The sequence below is a fragment of the Quercus robur genome, chromosome 1 (genome assembly GCF_932294415.1).
Source record: "Quercus robur chromosome 1, dhQueRobu3.1, whole genome shotgun sequence".
NCBI classification, from domain to species: Eukaryota; Viridiplantae; Streptophyta; class Magnoliopsida; order Fagales; family Fagaceae; genus Quercus; species Quercus robur.
This window is the reverse complement of record NC_065534.1, coordinates 42299394-42318942: the sequence shown is the minus strand read 5'-3', so window position 1 is coordinate 42318942 and position 19549 is coordinate 42299394. Positions and strand designations below refer to the sequence as shown.

Genomic DNA, 19549 nt, shown 5'->3' with positions numbered 1-19549 from the left:
CTCTGACTTATCTGGTTGGAAACTTGCAGACCTACGAGCTAGGGTTGACAAGAATAGGCAAGTTGGGTAAAAGCAAGAGTATGGCACTGAAGGCCAAGAGCAGTGAAACAGATGAGTCTTTTGATGATGAAGATTCCAAGATGAAGTCCTACATTACCAGGCAATTCAAGAAGTTTATGAAGAATGCCAATGGAAAGGGTTTTGACAAGGACTGCAGGCAATCCAGTTCTTCTCAATTTAAAGGCCAAGACAAAGGGAAAAAGGATGCTAAGAAAGGTGGTCAGTACATTGTTCCCTTAGGACCTAAGTGCTTTGGGTGTCAAGGCTTTGGTCACATGAAGCATGAGTGTCCTACATACCTCAAGAGCATTGGGAAGAGCAAGGCACTTGCTGTTACCTTGAGCGACACTAAGCTTGAGGATGACGGAATCTTAAATGCCTTCACGGCCACTGTCAATTCTACTGATGGGATTGTTGAAGATGTGGTTGAAGAAGAGGAATTGGTGGAATCCAAATTTGAGAAGATGGATGATTAAGATGACATCCATACAGCCTATGAGAAACTGTACAAGCTTTTTGAGAAGCATGAGAAACTGTGCAGGCTAACCACCAAGAAGCTTAGTGATGTGGAACTTGACCGTGAGGAGCTTTCCACAAAGTTTGATGAGGCTAATCAAACTATTGGGGCGTTGAGGTTTGAGAACAATTTCTTGGCTGAGAAGACCAAAAAGCTTGAATCAAAGCTATGTCAAGTCAGAGCTTAACTAGAAAGGACTTCAAGTGCAAAGCTGGATGAGATGCTAAGCATTCAGAAATCAGCTTCAGATCGAACAGGCTTAGGGTATGGTCTTTCTTCCTCTAATACTGCTTCTTCTATACTATTGTTTTTGTTCCTCCTGCTAATAATGTTAAAACTGAGAACAATGAGATTAAAATTGAATTAGCTAGTGAGAACATAGACAAGGTTAAATCTATCTTAGGAGCACCCCCTAAACTTGAGAAGAAAGATGTTAAAAACCCTAGGGCTAAGAAGGCTAACTCTCAAATGTCTAAACAAAAGAAGTAGCATCTTTGTCATCATTGTGGAGCTGCCGGTCATACTCGACCAAATTGCTACAAGTGGCTTGCCACTCACAGAGCAATGGCATGATAGCATCTGGGAACCAGAATCAGCTTCAATCCTCTCTTGCTCCCCTTGGAGATCTTCTCAAAGCCCTCATGTTCCTTTCAAACTTGAACGGTTTTAATTCTTCCCCTTCACCGCCGGTTCAAGGGTTTGCTAGATGGAAAGGTTCTTCCAAGGTGTGGAAGAAAAAGGGCTCCAAGTGATTCTGTCACTTTTCTCTCTTTCTTCTTGTTTTTGTGTGTGCATTACTTAGGAGTTTTGATTTCATGTTTTGAGTCAGTCTAGTTTTTATGCTTTGGTTGTTTAACATGTTTTTGTTTGGTTATTTTTCAGTTTTTGCTTGTTTTGTTTTTTCTTAAAAAAAAAAAAATTGAAAAATCAGAAAAATACAAAAACAGTGTGTGTTTTATGTACATTGGTACTTGTGTACCTTGGATGGCCATTGAAACAAAGTCTTCTAAACTTTGTATCAATTGTAGTTTAGATGAGCATCTCTATGCACAACTAAGCAAGTGAGTTTTGTGGCTCATATTTGTGATGAGTACAATTAAGTTGTCTCTTAAACTTAACACGCGTATCACTCCTTTTGACGGGAAGGACTAAAAATTCCTAAGAGAAAGGCATAAATAACCATCTCACCACTGTTACCCACCAATCATAATAAGACACCTGTATGCTTCGACATAGCAAAAGTGTAGTGTCAATGACATTTGTGTGCTTAGGCATAGCAAAATTTGAATGTCAAATATCATTGAGTATTTCTTTTCTCTCTCTAATAAGCCCATGCATGATATGTTTAAAAGAAAAATATGCAAAGAAAAATCAAAAGCAAAAAGATCAAAAATGCTTTAAAAATGATTGCAAGCGTGTATTTTAGGAGATGTGGGAGTTATAGGATGTACCTCAAAAGTGATAGTCCCTATCAAGCAGTTATGATTGTGTGTGAGTTAAAGTGATTTTTTCATATCTCAAATCGTCATAACATGTATACACTTATGCAATCTTGCGATGTTCTTCACACACAACACGCAATATTCTTTGTTATTCTTGATACATGTGCAGGTATAATGTGATTTGGCCATCACGAGGTTTTACATGTATTAATGTATGCTCACTAAACTGTTTTGATTTGTTTTTGAAATATAAAATTGGTTAGACTTGTTTAGTGTGTGTGTGTGTGTGTTCTTGGAGATCCATGTGCTTAAATTTTATTTGAGAGATGATTTTGAAAGCTTAATATGTTGATTGGATCATTGGTTGAGTTGCATGGTGGATTGCATTCATGTTTGTGTTTTTCGCATCTCGAAAAACTACTTTTAAAAGCTGGCTCAACACCTCCTCGATATCTCCTTGATAGCTAGCTATCTATCGAGCTTCCTAAAGATTTTTCTTATCGCAATCTCGCCTGCACCTCGATACCTGGTGGATCGATCGAGATTGGGTTTGTATCCTCGATAGCTTCTCGACACCTGGTGGATCGATCGAGCTTTTGTTCTTGATTCTGATGTGTTGTTCCTCGACACCTCCTCGACACCTTAGTTGTCGACAAGCATTTTCTCGACACCTCCTTGATAGATCCCTCGATACCTCTCGATATCTGCATCTGTCGAGATTTACTACTTGTCCTTTATAAGCATCCTGTGCAATCCGGTTCTCATTTCCTTCGATATCTCTCTCGATACTTCTCTGTTTCTCTCCCAAAAACACTCTCATCTCACTCCAACTTGGTTCCTCTAGGATGCCTCAAGCTTTTTCAAGTTTTTCTTTACTTGGTGAGCTTCTAATCCTTTCTCATTCATGCATTTCATGTTTTGAAACCTAGGTTTTGGGGGTTTTGAAAAATTTTGGGGTTTTTCAATATTGATGAGTTTTTATTGAAATTTTGGGTTGGGTTTTCACTTAAATGTGTTTAAAACCTCATACATTGCATCACATTAGCATTATAATGGTATTGCCATGCATTTAGATGTGTGCTATATGTTTGTGTGCTGATAGGTTTAGATTGGGCTGAGGCCATGATGCAATTTCTTTTGCATGTCACATGTTCATGCATTTCCCATGTATACGTACTTCTTTTTAATACTTGATATATTTGAAACTGCTTAGGACTTTTCGGATTGTCATTCTTTCTCTCCCTCTCTGTTAGTTTACATTAGTCGTGTCTATGGCACCTAAGCGTAAATCCACTCCAACCAGGAACCCTCTTCGTTCCGGTGCTTCTTCTTCGTCTGATCCTACTCTATCTTATATCTGGTTCTGTGATGATGATGCCTTTAAGGCATTTTTGGAGAACTTTTCTAGACGAGGCATTCATTCGGAATGCCAAGTCATTTTGACGGACTTTGCCGACACCGACCTTCCCTCTATCATTCATAGTAGGGGATGGGAGTCACTGTGTGACATCCCGGTCACCTGTCCTCTCGTGCTTATCCAAGAGTTCTACTCCAACATACACGGGATTGATCGGTCAGTACCTTTTTTCTTCACTCGCATTCGAGGTACGCGTATTCATATCACACCGCAACTTGTTACGGATGTGCTTTGGGTCCCTAGGATAGAGTTTCCTGACTATCCTAGCTGTGAGCGTCTGAGGACTGTGTCCAGGGATGAGCTCATGTTTGCTTTTTGTGAGCGACCTACTACTTGGGCTGAGCGTCTTTTTACACCATGTCGACCTTTTGCTAAAGGTCCTAGATTCATGAACATGGTGATGACTTTTGTTTTGCATCCCCTCTCTCACTATATCTCCATCACAGAGCTTCGTGCTCGATTTTTGTTGTCTCTTCTTGAGCAACTTACCATAGACTTTCCTTCTCATTTCATTTTGTCTGTTATAGATGTTCATCTAGATTCGGCGTCCCGTGATAAGCTCATCTTTCCTTCGGCTATCACGAGGATCTTACGCCATTTTTCCGTTCCTTTTCCCCCTTCCGACAATTTTACCGTCATGTATACCATAGATTACGCTACCGTTAAATGTAACAAGGCCCAGCTTCGGTCGCGGCAGTCGGATTTAGTAGCTCCTTCCTCCTGTTCAGCTCCATCCCATTCTGCTCCATCCACATCGACTCCTCCTTCTTCTTCAGGTGATGTGTCTTTAGGAGACATCATGGCACAGCTGCAGCGCATGGATGCTCACCTAGATACACTCTCTAAGGAGTTGTATCAGGTGAACATTCGTGTCGGTCGTATTGCACAACGACAGGCGTCCATGGGTGGTTTTGCTCCTTAGGCTACTCCTTCACCACCTTCTCCCATGGCTTCTGCTTCTAAGGATGAGGATGATGGTGATGGTGATGACGATGATGCTTCGAATGATGCTGATGAAGATGCTAGCTCTACCGATGAGATGTCTACTTGAAACTCTTAACTCTTGTCATTCGTGACAAAAAGGGGGAGTAGTTTTGGTATGAGAGTAGTCTATCTTAGGGGGAGAGTTAGTATAGGACCATTTTGTTAGGGGGAGTGTTGATACTTTTTGAGGGATGTAGTGAGGATAGTATGCATCTTTTCTTTTCTTTCTTTTTAGATACATTACTCTTGTTCATGAGGTCTTGTGACCATTGATAGACATACATTGTACTTATCTTTCTCTTTATATTGATGTATGTTTTTCTTTCACCTACCCCTTCATGTGTTGTTTCTTTTCTCCCTTTATACACATGTTTCTTATACTTGTATGCAATCTATTATTTCTGTTTCACACAAAGATACCTTGATGAATTTTGTTTAAAGTGTTTCAGAAATACAAGTTGTCAAAGTCTACTTGCCATAAACTCTCTTCTTGCAAAGTTTTTCAAGAGTTTGTGTTAGGATAAATTTTATTGTATTAAACAAGTGAATATGAGTTGAGTGATTTATGACTTCTCTCATATGTTCATTTGTTTGTTGTGGTTTTGTCACAGATTGCCAAAGGGGGAGATTGTTAGGACATATGTGTTTATGTGTTAAGAACATATGTCATGATTTTATGTAATTGGCTTATCCTTTGACAAAACGCACTTGACTTGTATTTGGGTAGATTTAGGATGTTTTTAAATACTTCAAGAAACCTTGTTTCAAGATCAAGTATTGAAGCCTTCAAGTCTGTTCAAGAAAACAAATTCAGAGTGCAAAATCATTAAAGCTCGACAACTGGCTCGACAACTGGCTCGACAGCTGCATCTATCGAGCTTAAGGAAGTTGTTCTACATTCAGTGTGCTCGACACCTGCTATTTGTTGAGATTTAAGATTTTTAGAATTCCAATCTTATTTTCTTGGGATCCGTGAATGTGTCTTTCGGCTTTCTTTTCTCCTAACCCTAGACATATAAAAGGATCAGTTTAAGGGTCGTCAAAGTGTTCACAAGTTGCACAAACTTTGAGCAAAGTCTGTTAAAGCAAATTGTGACCGGAGACGAAGATCTTGCCCTAGTTCATCTCTTTCTCTTGAAGAAGTTGCTGTGTATGTGCACCGTAGGGTTTTGTGACCAAGCATCTTCTTGATCTCCATTGTGTGGATGAACTGAAAAACTTTGTAACCAACAACCTTCTTAGTTGGTGATTGAAGTCGCGTACTGAGATCCGCGCAATTGGTTAGTCACATACTGGGAGTCGTGCATCTGAAAGGGGAACTGTCACTACAGAACAAATCCAATTGGGTATTAGGGTAAGGGTTCAACTGTAGGTTGGTAAGGTACTTGGATTCCTTTACTTGTAACCGCTTGTTGTGATAATAGTGGAGTTTCGGGAGTGGTGACTTGAAAATCACCCAGTGGGGTTTTTGCCGTTAGGTTTTCCCTATTCGTAAACAAATCACCGTGCTATTTATTTTCCGCTGCATAATTAGTTTATTGGTGATTTTTTTGTGCTACCACGCGTTTGCATGATGATTAATTAATAACTTGGCTAATTAATTAATTAATTTCTATCACAAGGGGTCATTCAGTTTGTGGCCTATCAGTTAAAAAGGTGATCATCATAGTAAAACAAGCATATATGGGGTCTATAAGATAAACCTCTAATGTTCTCTGCTGATTTTGGTACTTAGGACACTAGTTGCCTCAGTTGTTGCAACTTCGAGTTGAGAGATCTATTCTGCCGATTAAGTCCATGAACTTCTTGCTTGAGATTTCTAATTTCCTGATTAAGTCTATCCTCATGGAAGTACAATATCCAATTGGTATATGTATAATTTTATGATTTTTGAATTTAATGTAAGAAACAATCACTTCCAAGTGATTCTAAATTGCAAAAGATCAAAATGATTTGTTTCTATAATATTCCTTAAGAATTCTTTTTTTTTTTTTTTTTGGCAACATGTAAAACCCAAAAATATGGGGCCTTGCATGTCCATGAGAAAGGTTCTTAGAAGTAGAAGTTATGAAATCAATGATTCCATCAAAAGTTCATCCTCTTGGGCTAAGTTTCTGTGTCTAAGCCTTTTAAAGTGGTACTATATTGTTCTATCCCGTACTCATCCATGACTTAGATTTTCTACCAAAAGAAGAAAAAAAAAAAAAAAAACTTTAAGTGGATAAGCATAGGATGAGTGAAGATAAAATTTCTTTGTTAATGTTTAAGCCAATAACATGAAGAAGTCTATTTAGTATTTTTGCACACTGTTTGTGTAACTTCTTTTCTTTTTTCCAGTATAGTTTTCTTTTTTATTATATTAGTTGGTTTCTCATTTCTAAGAAACTCTTTTTTTCCCTTTGGTTTCTCAACTCCCTTGAAAGTGTTCACAGAAATGCTTGAACATAACTTTTCATCACCATATTTGATTGGATTGGTGTTGATTGCTTGCTTTCTAATTTTTTGGGGTGCATATAATTTATATTTGTAGAATTTTAGTGTTTTGACTATTTTCAATTCAACTAAACTAAAGAGGTTGTAATCAAATTATAACATATAATTTAGCAAATATAAATAGTCATTAGGTTAGTTGTAATCAAATATAATATATAGTTAAGCAACTAAGAGATCAATTTAGTCCAGTATTAAAAGATTAAATTCAAATCATATTCATTTTAAAATATAATGTTATAGCAGCAATATAACCCATGCATTACAAGGTTTGTCAAAATGGTTGAAATCATGACAAATCCAATCAGGTTTTAAATTTATTAAGAGATTAGTAAGGACTCTATAGATGTTCACAAATTCAGTGGCCCACCACTACAACCAATGGATCAAATAGATAATTGGATTGCTAGGATAATATTGATGCTACATCTTGTGCTACACTATCTATAGAGGTTTGCTTTGAAATTTCAGGTTTTGCAGCTGAATCTAGGCATGTACATTGATTCATTTTACAAGTTTTCGAAAATAACAATTAGTATGTTTAAGTACGAGTATGGTGGAAGATATGAAGCATTCATTTTCAACAATTTTTTTTCTTTGAGACTTATTTAAGTTTTTATGTCACTCCTCTTTTAGATAATGATTCAAAGTAGTTGATTCTTCAAGTGATTTTTATTTGAAACTAATGTAAATTACTTATAGTTTTTGATAACATTTTAGAGAAAAAGAATGATTGAACTTTTACTTTTAGTTTTAACATAGAGCTATATTCCATTTGCAATGAGATGCTGACTCAAACTCCATTGATGACTTACATTAGTCCCCTCTCTTTACTTGTCATCAATAAGTTATTTATGAAATGTTTTCCATATTATCATTTGACCCTTTTGAAGTTTTATACAAGTAATTTCCATTATTAGCAAGTATGCAGCCATGAAAGGCAACAATGACTTTTGTTCATGAGCTAAAATGCCACTTGGGTTGAGTACTCAATGGACAAAGTAGTATCTACTCTCTTATTTGTTCTTTTAGCCTTTTCTTTTACTATGAGGTTGATTAATTATCTTTTTATTCAACTATCCCGTGTATTGCACGGATTAGCAACTAGTTTACTATATGATCTATATGCTTATATTTTACGCGTAATTTTAAACTACAAAAACTTGCGATTTAAATAATTTATTGATGACATAGTTATTGATCTTTAATTTTCTAGAATTTTTGCAAGTATGAAGGATATAGAAGAAGATGTAATCTAATGGTGGATTTTTCAAAATTCACCTCTAATAAAAAGATATTGAGTAAGGTTGTAACCTAAGGCTATAACTAATTTTGTAGTTAGAATTTGTCCTTTTTGAAATGATCAAACTTAAAAATTTTCACAAACACACATACAAAAGATAAAATATTTTCACAAAATTGAAAAAATTAAATTTTTTGAATCTAGGTTAGGGAGAGATGGAGGCTGACCTACCAGCTGGTTTAGATGAAAAAAAAAAAAACTATAACTTATAGAATATCAAGAGATAGTAAGAAGAGCTTAATCCCAAAAAACCTTTTTTTTTTCTTCTTTTTTTGTGGTTGTGAGCTGATTTTTATGGGTTGCAGTGGTTGAATTTTATGGGTTGTGGTGGTTGTGAGTGCGGCTGGTGGTGGTGGTTGTAGTGGTAGTTTTTAAGGCTATTGTTATGAGGTTTTTTGTGTGGTTGTGGGCCAAATTTTATGGCTATGGTACATCGGCTAGTGATGGTTGGGTTGATTTTGGGTTGTAGTTATGGTGGATGGTGGTGGTGGTGGTGGTGAAATGTGGGTGGTTTTGTGTCTTGGAATTATTATTTATTTGTTTCTTAAAATTGTAGGAGTTTTTTAAAATTATTGTATGTATTATTTTAATATGTTGTGTGGAAGAATAGAATATTTGATGTAGAGTGTAATGTTAAAATGGAAAAAAGTAAGTTTTTTTTTTTTTTTTTTTTTTTTTTTTGTGTTAAAATAACATTTAGGATGGCATAGCTGATACTAGTGCTCTAACATAATTTAACAAATGCTTATTTCTTACATATAACAAAGTACATATAAAACATTAATAAAAACTAAAATATTTTTAACTCCTAACTATAAAATCAATACTTTCAAAAAAAAAAAAAACTACGAAATCAACATTTATTTGTTTTTTTAATTAAAAAAAACATTTATTATGTTTCTAAAAAAACATTTACTGTTTCTTTTAAAAGGGAAAAAAAATAATTTCTATGTCTCTAATATTCTAAACGAAATTAAAAAAAAAAAAGAATATTTTCATTAAATACATAAAATACACTTTAAATTAATGAGTAATAAATTTGTTAGGTTCTAAGATTTTAGGAACTAATGTATTAGAACTTCAATTTGTATTATGTTGGCAAACCATGATCAAAACATAGAGTCTAGGTTTAGGCTTGCTCAAAGTATGTTTATTTGTAAAATTAGAATCGAGTGATTGCAAAATTTATTGGACTAAATCTACAAGGCTCGATCAATCGAAAATTAGACTTGATCGATCAAACCACGTGCAGATTTTTTTTCTGCAGAATTCCGATTCAATCCAAACTCTACTAGAGATTAGAGTGCCTCTTGTGCCTCTTTTGTATTTAGGGTTTTATACCCAAAGGCCCTCTAAAGTTGTTGTTTATGCTCTCTATGTGAATCTCTTGTTAGATCTAGAGGTGTTTTCCTTGACATATACTTAGGGTTATCAAGAATCAAGATTAATGTCAAGAACTTGGCGATCTCTTTGGTTGCTATTTCAAGAGCTTAAAGATATACAAGCAGGAGTGCTTATGCTTGCTGTAAATCTAAGAAAGAAGTGGTCTGTGGACTTGGAGCTGTCACATGGTCGTGGTAGTAAGTTTCCTACTTGAGGTAGCAATAGGATGTTAGTGGTCTAAGTTGAGAACTTGGTGATCTCTTCGGTTGCTATTTCAAGAGCTTAAAGATATACGAGCGGGAGTGATTGTGCTTGCTGTGAATCCAAGAAAGAAGTAGTCCGTGGACTCGGAGCTGTCACGTGGTCGTGGTAGTAAGTTTCCTACTTGAGGTAGCAATAGGATGTTAGTGGTCTAAGTCACTATTGTGTAAACTTCAATTCTTTCATAGTGGATTTGTTTTACCTTGAGGATAGCTAAGTTAAATCCTCCCTAGGTTTTTTACTGGTTTGGTTTTCCTGGGTTATCATATTGTTGTGTTCTTTATTTTCCGCACTTTACAATGATATGATATATTTGTGTTAACCTAGATCTGATAATTTGACTAAGTAATCACTTGGCTAATTAACTAGGTTAATCTGGTTGTGTTTTAAGGGGTCTAAAAACAAACAAAATTTCTGGTATAAAAGTAACTAGATGAAACAAAAATGATGCATTAGTCATCTAAATAAATGTGTTACATGTTTTTAGTAAATATCTAGGGAGGCCATTGTCAATGCCTTACGATGGTTGATCACCTAGAACAGCAACATGGCTCGTCCCCCACCCCTAGAGGGGACTGGGATTGGAGTTGCGCTGGCTTGGTTGTTGTGAGAATGTAAAAAGGAACATCTAGTGTGTGACTAAATTAAGTCTTTTTTATTCGATTATTACCAAAGGTAGTGAAGTCGCCACCAATCATTGAATTTTTCTAAGGTGTGATTGGTCACATGACTTTATTTGATTTTATTAGCAGTCCTAGGCTAAGAAAAATTTCATTTCTCCTAATCTAATTGGATGGTAAAAAATCTTGATTCTTGAGTTCGAAAGTCTAGTTACATGTGGAGAAGGTGTTAGGCATCCCATAACGCTTGTTGTGAGACAATCCTTTGTTTTGGTAAATTTTTAATTTTCAATCATTGGCAGTTAAAAACAAGCTATTGCCATTAGCTTTTGAGGCTTTAAAAGAATTGGGCTATTAAGGTTTGACTTGGGAAATTAGTGTGGCCTTTATAGCTTTGCTAGCACATTTGAATTATTGCCAAATTTCCACATCAAAAATCTAGCAGCATTTCGCCTTATTTTCGTGGCAGAAATCCAGTAACATTTCGGGTAAGGTGTATCATAGCACAAAAAAACTATTCTCACAAAGTTGTCGCTGTGAGAATATGGCAAGAAGATGCCACATTTTCATTGCGAAAATCTGGTAGAGTATTGTATTTGGTGCATTATGTCCCACCTGCAAGGTTCATTCCTATGTCTACGGCATGCGTCTATATGTTTGTACTAAGGCAAGAGGCTCACTGAAGTATTAAACACATGATGTGTATCACATACATGGGGAAAAAAAAATGTCAACAGCTAACATGGATAGGGGCAATCACACACGTTGTAGGTCATGCACACAATGTAGCATGAATATGCATGTATAGCACAAGCCTTGAATGCATACCCACACTCCAAGGTTAAAAGCATCCATGATTAGGAGGGGGTTGCCCTCCTAACCACGTATGCCCATCATCCAAAGTGCGTGGCTACCTTTTTAACACCACACACACACATATATTTATATACAGCATGCAAAATGCAAACACACAAAGCGGGAAAGAAAAGCATACATTTCCACAAACAGAGGATGTGACCAAAGCAAGGTACAAGGAAAGGAAATCCTAGTCTAAGAAAGCTACTAAACATGGTTCTAAAGGAAAGGTTTAGGAAGGAAAGGACCTCTCAGAAGGGCTACACACACACACCCACATATATATTTATATATAGCATGCAAAATGCAAACACACAAAGCGGGAAAGAAAAGCATACATTTCCACAAATAGAGGGTGTGACCAAAGCATGGTATAAGGAAAGGAAATCATAATCTAAGAAAGCTACCAGACATGGTTCTAAAGGAAAGGTTTAGGAAAGAAAGGACCTCTCAGAAGGGCTTCACCCCCTAATCTACTGATCTTTGCCCTTTTGCTTGCATTTAGAAGATGTGCCCATGCTTCGTGCATACGTGCAATAAACAAACAGAACACAAAGCCAGCAAACAGGCATAGGAGCAAAAGAAAGGGACATGCAAGCAAGCAAACACACAATGGAAATAAACAAGCATGTTAGCAAATAGAGAGAACATGTGAATAAACAAAAATCAGAGAAAGCATGTTATCAAACAAGCAAAAAAAAAAGAGAAGGTGTCCTTAAGGGACAAATGGGGGTTTGGATTTGGTGTCCGTAGATCCATTAGATTGGAGTACAGATGGCACATGTGCCATCAAGCAAAGCTCCTAAAAGGGACTAAGGATTTCATGTATAAAGACGAGTGTGAACCCACACAAAATCAAAGGTAGGAACGATGCTTGATGACATCGACAAACAAGCAAAGACAATGCATGAACATGTTAAAAAATATGTAAAGATGCAACTAAAGCAAGGAGACCACAGAAGATGACATAAAGCAAGCAAGGCCAAAAGGCACAAAAGACAAGGCAAAGCACGTTATTATACAAGGATAAGAGCTAATCATGTTATAAAGCACATGAAAGGCTAACAAGAGAAGCTCTAACATGCAAAGCTAAGCAAGGGAGAGAGGAGCAAGAAACAAGTGTGCCAACATCATCAAAATGCGATCTCTCCCACATGGTTGCACCCAAACAAGCCACAAAAGGGAAAGAATGCAACCAAACAAAACAAAGAGGCGCAGAAGGCCGACAAACATATACTAAGAAGGAAAACAAAGCATGTGAAATAAGCAAAGATGCAAGAAGCTAGAAGTAAGCATGCAAGCATGGATCTAAAGATGGAAGCATGGTTCTAAGCATGGAAGCATGCAAAACATAGCATCACAAAGATAGATTTAGGTAAAGGAAAACACAAAGGCATGTAAAAATACCAAACAAAGCAAAGAACATTCAAAAAGGAAACTTATCCAAACCCTTTATTGAACTTTGGAGTTTGGATGTAGACCTAGACCAATAGATCTAGATCTATACCCAACCCAAAAGCATGACACAAGAAAAAGGCATGAACAAACAATATTTAAAGCTAGAAAGCACTTAAGCATAGCATCCAAACAAGGCAATTAAAAACATAAACATGGCAAAAGACAGAAGCAAGAAATTATGCATACCCTAGCCCAAGAAGGCTAGGCCAACAACATTAAAGAAATAAAATATGCTAGGAAAGCAATAAAACGTGCTAGGAATTTAAAAGAAAACAATAAAGAGCTAAGGAGAAGAAGGGTGTAGATTGTAGCTAAAAAGCTACATCTACACCCCCCCCCCCCCCCCCCAAACCTCAAAACCAAGGTAGATAGACCAAAGAGAAGTAGCTGGAAGCAAGAACACTACCTCTTAATTTTTAAAGATGGGAGAATCAAGATTTTTTTTGGTGTGCGTTTGGGAGAGAATTTTGGAGAAAAAAAGAGAAGAAAGCTCCAGAAAATTACTCTAATTGTCCAATTTTTTTTTTCAATCTAGGAGCTAGGGTGGTTTGAATATATATTTTACTAACGTTTGGGCTACCGGCATGCACTTAGTGCATACTGGTTCACTTTTGCTTATATCAGCAATCTTATCTTTTCCTCCAACTTTCTAGTTCTAACTTCAATTAATAATTTGAAGGCCTTTCCATACTATGATTTATCTGATCTTAGTACCACTGAAAAGGTATGGATGTCTAGTTTCTAGATCACTTAACATTTCGAAAATCAGACGATCGAAGTAAAATTTATGGCCACGGGAAGTGAGATGATGCGCCTAACACAATTTTCAAGATATCTCAACTGTTTTAATTTCGTTTTCGACCCATGAGTAGTCATCAGAAATGGAATTAAATATTCTTTGCAATGGTGGCAGTTTCAAACTATTCCAATGGCCAGATAAAAATTAGATTTTTGATTGTTGCTAGGATTCAACTTGGGGTCAAACTTGGTTAAAGTTGATAAAAAGCTCCAATAGGCTTGGATTTGACATAGAATCATAAAAATAAAAAAAAAATAAAAAAATGTTGTTTTGGTATGGTTTTGACCAATTTTGACCTTTAGTCAACCTTGGCTTGATTAGGGGCATTTTGGTTATTTTTACCTAAAATGGAACCTTGAGTGCTTTGACGCTCGAACGAGTTAAACCATGATGATCTAGATGTTCCTATGATCCCCTAGTGAGAAAAATGATATTTTTGGAATTTTCAGGGCTCAGAACTCAAATCGAGGTAGGATAAAATATGGTATCCACAGCAATTATTTAAATTTATATCTAAAGTTACATTTTTTTTTTTTTTACTAAAAATATAAGAGGAATGATGATTTTTGAAAAGTAAAGGGGGTCATGGCTTCCCTTAGCCACACTCTCCCTTCACTCCTGCATGCATGAGCTTCAAAACTTTCAATAGCCCAAATGATTTAATTAGCCTATTTTGTATAACCATGGATTCCTTTTAGAAAATTCCATAAGTCCACAAAAAGGGGTGAACTGGTCCATGAATATGTTGATACCATATTTTGGCCAGCCTTGGTTAGTGTACCAAATTGTCATTTTAAGCCCTAAAAAGTGAGAACTGTGCCTTTTAAAATGTAAGAAAATTGGGAATTACATGGAAAAATCTTCTTAATTCCAATTAGGCCTTAGATCAATCATTTTAATGATTCGTGGGTTCTAAAATTTCAGCTTGCCATTTTTTGCTAAGTTTATCAACATTGACTAATCCTAATCGAGATTAGTCAAAATGTTGACTTTTTGACCCGACCGTCTGATCAAAGTAAATTTCTATCTATCTTAAAGATCATGAAATTCCCTTCAAAATGATAAAATATTAAAAAAACAATAAAAACCCAAATTAAATGTATTATTTTTCATGTAAAGGGCTATTTTTGGGACATTTTTGTGTACAAAATTATACCAATTCAGCTACAACTGATGCTATCTACCAGGACTATATTGAAGCATGATGGGTTAGCTACCTTCTCTAAAAAGGGCTTGACGATATATTCTTCAAAGCTGTAGAAATGAATTTTTCAAGAATAGTGTTATTAAATTTTTTACATTGCATCATCTCCTTGGTTTTAAAAACCGAACCGGGGGCAAAATCGGATTTGCCTCCGATTTTTGGTTTAACCCGGTTTTTGACCCTTTTTGGCTGGTTTTAATTGGTTATTGGGTTTTTTCGGACCGAATTGGTGGCTGGTTCTTGGTTCAACCGGTCAAACTAACCGGTCCGGTCTGGTCTTTTAAAACCATGATCACCTACCTACTAAATGCGATATCTCGACAACGGTAGCTCTAAATTGCACGAGGTTAGAGCATAAGGAAACTAGACATCTAGACCTTTCTAGGGACACCAATTTTTGAAGAAATCCGAGCTCTCAAAAACCTCCAAATAGAATCCCAAAAACAAAGTTAGATAAGAGAAAAAAACTAGAAAATAGAAAAACGTGAAAAGGAATGGATAAGAGGATAAGATCGAATGATGTGGAAGGGACACACCCCCTTAGCCGCCCCTCTCACCAAGTGACTAAGACTTGGTTCCTTCCTCATTCCTAATTTTGTATAAACACCCTTTACCTCTTAAAAATTCAAGCACAAAAATCCCAAAAATGTTCCCCTAATTTTCTTTAGGTTTTTCTCTAGATCTATTTTCTCTCTCTTCCTCCTTAGAAAACCCCTCCAAACCAAAAACTCTAGCCCCTTTTACCTTCATTTGCCTTCTTCAAAGACCTATAGGTGAGCTTCTAAAACCCTTTTTAAAATGTAGGATGGTGTAGCTCCTCCTTTAGCTTCATCATCTTCCTTTTTTATGTTGTAAATACTATTTACATCTATTAAAATACCTTTTTCAATTTCTTTTACCCTTCTTTATATTGTTTTTTTCCTTTAGATTTATGTCTCTTTACATTTATGCTCTCTTTGTTCCAATCTTGTTATATTCATGTCTTTTTAATTTGTTGTTCTTTCTCTTCCCTTTTCTTTTTCTTTGTTGTTTTCTCTCTTTAAACCTCTTGGGTTTAAAGGAAGAAATCAACCCAACACCTTTGGTAAATTTTCATATTCCTAACTAGAGGACATGTGGAGCAATAGCCTCGTGCATGGCCAACCTTAATGGGAAAATGAAGATTTAACATAGGTGGATTTTCCTCAAATAAATCATAAACATTGTTTCCAAGCATCTAATGTGGGAATACTTCCAAGAATTTGTGAAGGATCACTCGAAATGGGGGATCTCGAGACCTCCATTTCCCATCATGGGAAGGAGTCCACAAGCTTGGCTGTTACATGTTTTAGGGTTTATTTGAGGGAGATCTTTTTTTTTTTTTTTTTTTTTTTAAATAGTTTTAGTTCAGGTCCTTCAATTTATGTTCTTGCTTATAAATTGCCTTTACATTTAAGTTCTTTAAATTATGTTCTTCCTTGCTTTCAATTCATGTCTTTTACCTTTAAGTTTTCTTTATTTTCCTTATTATCATTCTCATGGGTACAAGGGCTCAAGGGCTAGCTCCCTAGCTAGCACCATGAACCCTAGAGTACCAAAAAATGAGAAGCTTGGGTAACAAACCTCAAAAAATGGGTTTTCAAAAGATGAAAAAGGCTCCAATGGCCATCCATTTTCTTAAAATAGGTCTTTTCCAATAAAAATGTAAGTTTCTTTCAAAAAGCCTTCCAGTGGGGCATCTTTTGAACTATAAATCAATGCCATTTCAAAACCCTTACCTTTTCAAACTAAGAAATTAAAGTTTTCTACCTTAAAAGATGAATAGAACCATGAATTTTTATTTTGAAAAACCCTTTTTCTTCATAAGAAAACCATGGAAACCATTTCTTAAAACCAATTTTTTTTCTTAAATGATTTTGATCCTAACTTGGGATTCTAAAAATTCTTTCTTGAAAATAAGTTTGTTCTTTCTTTGTTTTGAATTCCCTTTACAAATTGTTTTCAATCTTAAACCTTGTATTTTTGAAAACCCTTTCCTTTTGTTATCATTTCAAAACATAAAATTTGGATTTTTTTTTTTTTTAAATGGACAAAAAACCATGGGCTATTATCTCTTAAATCTTTTCCTATTTTATAAAACCTATGGAAACCCTTTTCAATAGCAAACCTTTTAAATTGTCTAGATTTTAATCTTGGGTTGTTCTTTCTAAAAGGACATGGGAATCCTTTTTCCCAAAAAAAAAAAAAAAAAAGTTTTCCAAAATGGTTTTAAACCTTTAAGATTTGTTTCTTCAAAGGTTCTTAAAAGTTCTTTTGTTCTTACTTTCTCAAAACTTTGCTCCTTTAAAATTGTTGCCTTTTAATGAATTCTTGTCAAAACCTTTTTTTTATTTTATAAAAAATCAAGAGAAACCTTTTTTTTTAAGAAAATTCTTTTCCCAAAGTCTTGTTAAAAAAAAAAAAAAAAAAAAAAAAAAGACCTTTTCCAAAAAATTAATGAGGTTTTCCAAAGACACTCATCTTTTCAAATGAAGATAAAGGGTCACTTTTACATAGAGTTACTTTTAAATATTTCCTTTTCAAATGATACCATTTTTATGAGTTTTGTTATGTGTTTATGATTCACTTCCATTGAATCATTAGACTCCCATCAAGCTAACATTGTAAGGGGCGAAATAGACAATCTAGGCCTAATTAAGATAAGATTGGACTAGAATAGATGCCCAATACAATTAATTTGTAAAGGTGGATTATCAAGGCCAACCCTTCAAGACTCAATAGCTTTACTTGGTAATTTAAAGATAGGAAATTGGCTAAGACAATAGTTTAAGTAGAGAATAATAGAAAGACAAAGATTCTTATTCAAGTTCTTCCTCGGGCTAGTCGAGGAGCCACAGTTCTTTGGGATATATATACTTCTCAGTTACGCAGTTCTTAATTTCTCTCTCTCTTTTCTATTTCTTCCTCCTTTTATCACTTGGTCTCCCTTTCAAGAGGATCTTCCTTACTAGATATAGCTACTGGGATTGCATCCAAGCCCTCCACTTGGATGGTCGTTGATCCTTCCTTGGATACTTGTCCCATCATTGCTTTGCTGGTGGTGGTAGAGTAGGATGCAGGCTATAGGGGCACTGTACAAGGGTAATTCTGTCATTAATGCGGTAGGTTGAGTTGGTACAGTGCATTAAATGTAGAGGTAATAGGTGCTTTATCTAGAAACTTCCTCCTTTCATTGCTCGCATGTCTTTACTTCCTTCCTCAGCCTTTAACCCTATGGCCTTGGTGGTTTGACTCTAGTCTCTTGAGGAGTGTCTGAGGGGCCATCTTCCTCTGTTTCACTGTCTGAGCAGGCCAAGGGTTCCCGACTGGAATCTGGAGCTAGTGCTAGACGATGCCCCCCTCCCCTTGGACGCTTCTATAAAGGACTTTTCTAAGGGGAGGGCCAACAATGTGGCCAATGCTATAGAGAAAGCACTCCTTCTCCCCAGAGAGATGACCGAGTTGAGGAACCGTAAGAAGCACGAGGTGTTCCTATCTTTGAAAAGGGACTTAGCACTAGTAAGCCTTTTTAACCTAGCTCTGCCCCTCCTATTCTACTTTGTAAATTTCTTGCTCAACAATTGTCTTTAGATTGACCTCTTCTTTCTCTTTTCTTCCTGCCAGGCTGTTCAAGCCTCCTATGTCACAAAGGAATGGGTGGATTATGCCATGGCTTATGTCAAAGAGGAGGAGTCAAAAAGCTTCGCGGCCAATAAGGCTCAAGCTCAAGCTGAGAAGAAAGCCAAGGAGACCCTCAACCAACTGACCAAGAGCAAGAAGGCTAAGAAAAGCACTGAGGCATGTGGCTAGGTTTGAGAAGCAGGCCTTGGAATAGTGTGGTCATCTTCGGAAGGTGGAGGAGCAATTGGCTATTGCTAAGGAAAACATCGAGGCCCTGAAGAAAGAGCTGGAGGGAAAAAAGGAAGAAATGGAGAAGGCCGAGCAAGCAGCCAATGAGCTTGAGCAAACAAAATCAGAGGCAGAGCTTTAGGCTTAGCTTAAGGAGGTCTGTCGGGCCTTTTGCCAACAGGTCTAGGTTAAGGCTCTGAATGCAGTTGAGGTCAGCCCTTCTTCGGAGCTTAGGAACTCGGGGAGGATCATCTTTCCTCTTGCTCTCAAAACTAAGGTTGCTAGCTCATCTGCTCCAGAGACCAGCTCTTCTGCTCTAGCTCCTCGGCCTCCAGGTGGAGGTGAGCAAAAAGAGGATGACGCTAGGAAAGAGGTTGGAAAGGAGACTGAAAAGTATGGGTTAGGGCGATAGACTTAGGCAAAAATTCTTTTGTAATATGACTTGTCTACCTATAACATGCCTTCCTGATGAAATCTTTTGAATTATAGCTCCTACTTCAGTAATTAATGAGAATCACTATTTTCTTTTCCATATGATGTACTACTCTTTATTTTTCTTTTTCTTTTTTTAACAGAGAAAAAGTAGCCAAAGAACAAGCATGCAAGACCATCACAAATATCTTAAAGGCCCAAGAGCCGCATTAATTTCTAGGTCTTTATGTGGAATTTATATAAATCAAAAGTTTTTTTAGCATTTAAAGAATTAATTTTGAATAAGGTAAGTGTCCTGAGGGGTTGGACTTTGCCGAGGTTGTGTTTAACCCTTAGATTATTTTAGGAGTTAATTTACCCAAGGTAGGTGACCCGAGGAATCGAACCTAATCGAGGTTCTATTTAACCTTTAGATTATTTTAAGAGTTAATTTGCCCAAGGCAAGTGACCTGAAGAG

The 19549-nt window shown here is 36.3% G+C and overlaps 1 protein-coding gene across 1 annotated transcript; it reads left to right on the top strand.

The window, feature by feature from the left end:
* Positions 1–4382: 4382 nt before the first annotated feature.
* On the top strand, positions 4383–18802 carry LOC126712283 (uncharacterized). The gene is made up of 4 exons (XM_050411554.1): positions 4383–4477; positions 18123–18330; positions 18436–18609; positions 18665–18802. Exons 1-4 carry the CDS (start codon positions 4383–4385, stop codon positions 18800–18802), a joined length of 615 nt encoding a protein of 204 aa, XP_050267511.1.
* The last annotated feature ends 747 nt before the right edge of the window (positions 18803–19549 follow it).

Excerpts from the sequence above, each read along its gene's own strand:
- LOC126712283 (XM_050411554.1), top strand. The coding sequence starts at position 4,383 with ATGGCTTCTGCTTCTAAGGATGAGGATGATGGTGATGGTGATGACGAT. Across the intron at positions 4,478-18,122 it reads GCTAGCTCTACCGATGAGAT|GCCAAGGGTTCCCGACTGGA; the intron begins GTCTACTTGAAA and ends CTGTCTGAGCAG. Across the intron at positions 18,610-18,664 it reads AGGCTAAGAAAAGCACTGAG|GTGGAGGAGCAATTGGCTAT; the intron begins GCATGTGGCTAG and ends CATCTTCGGAAG.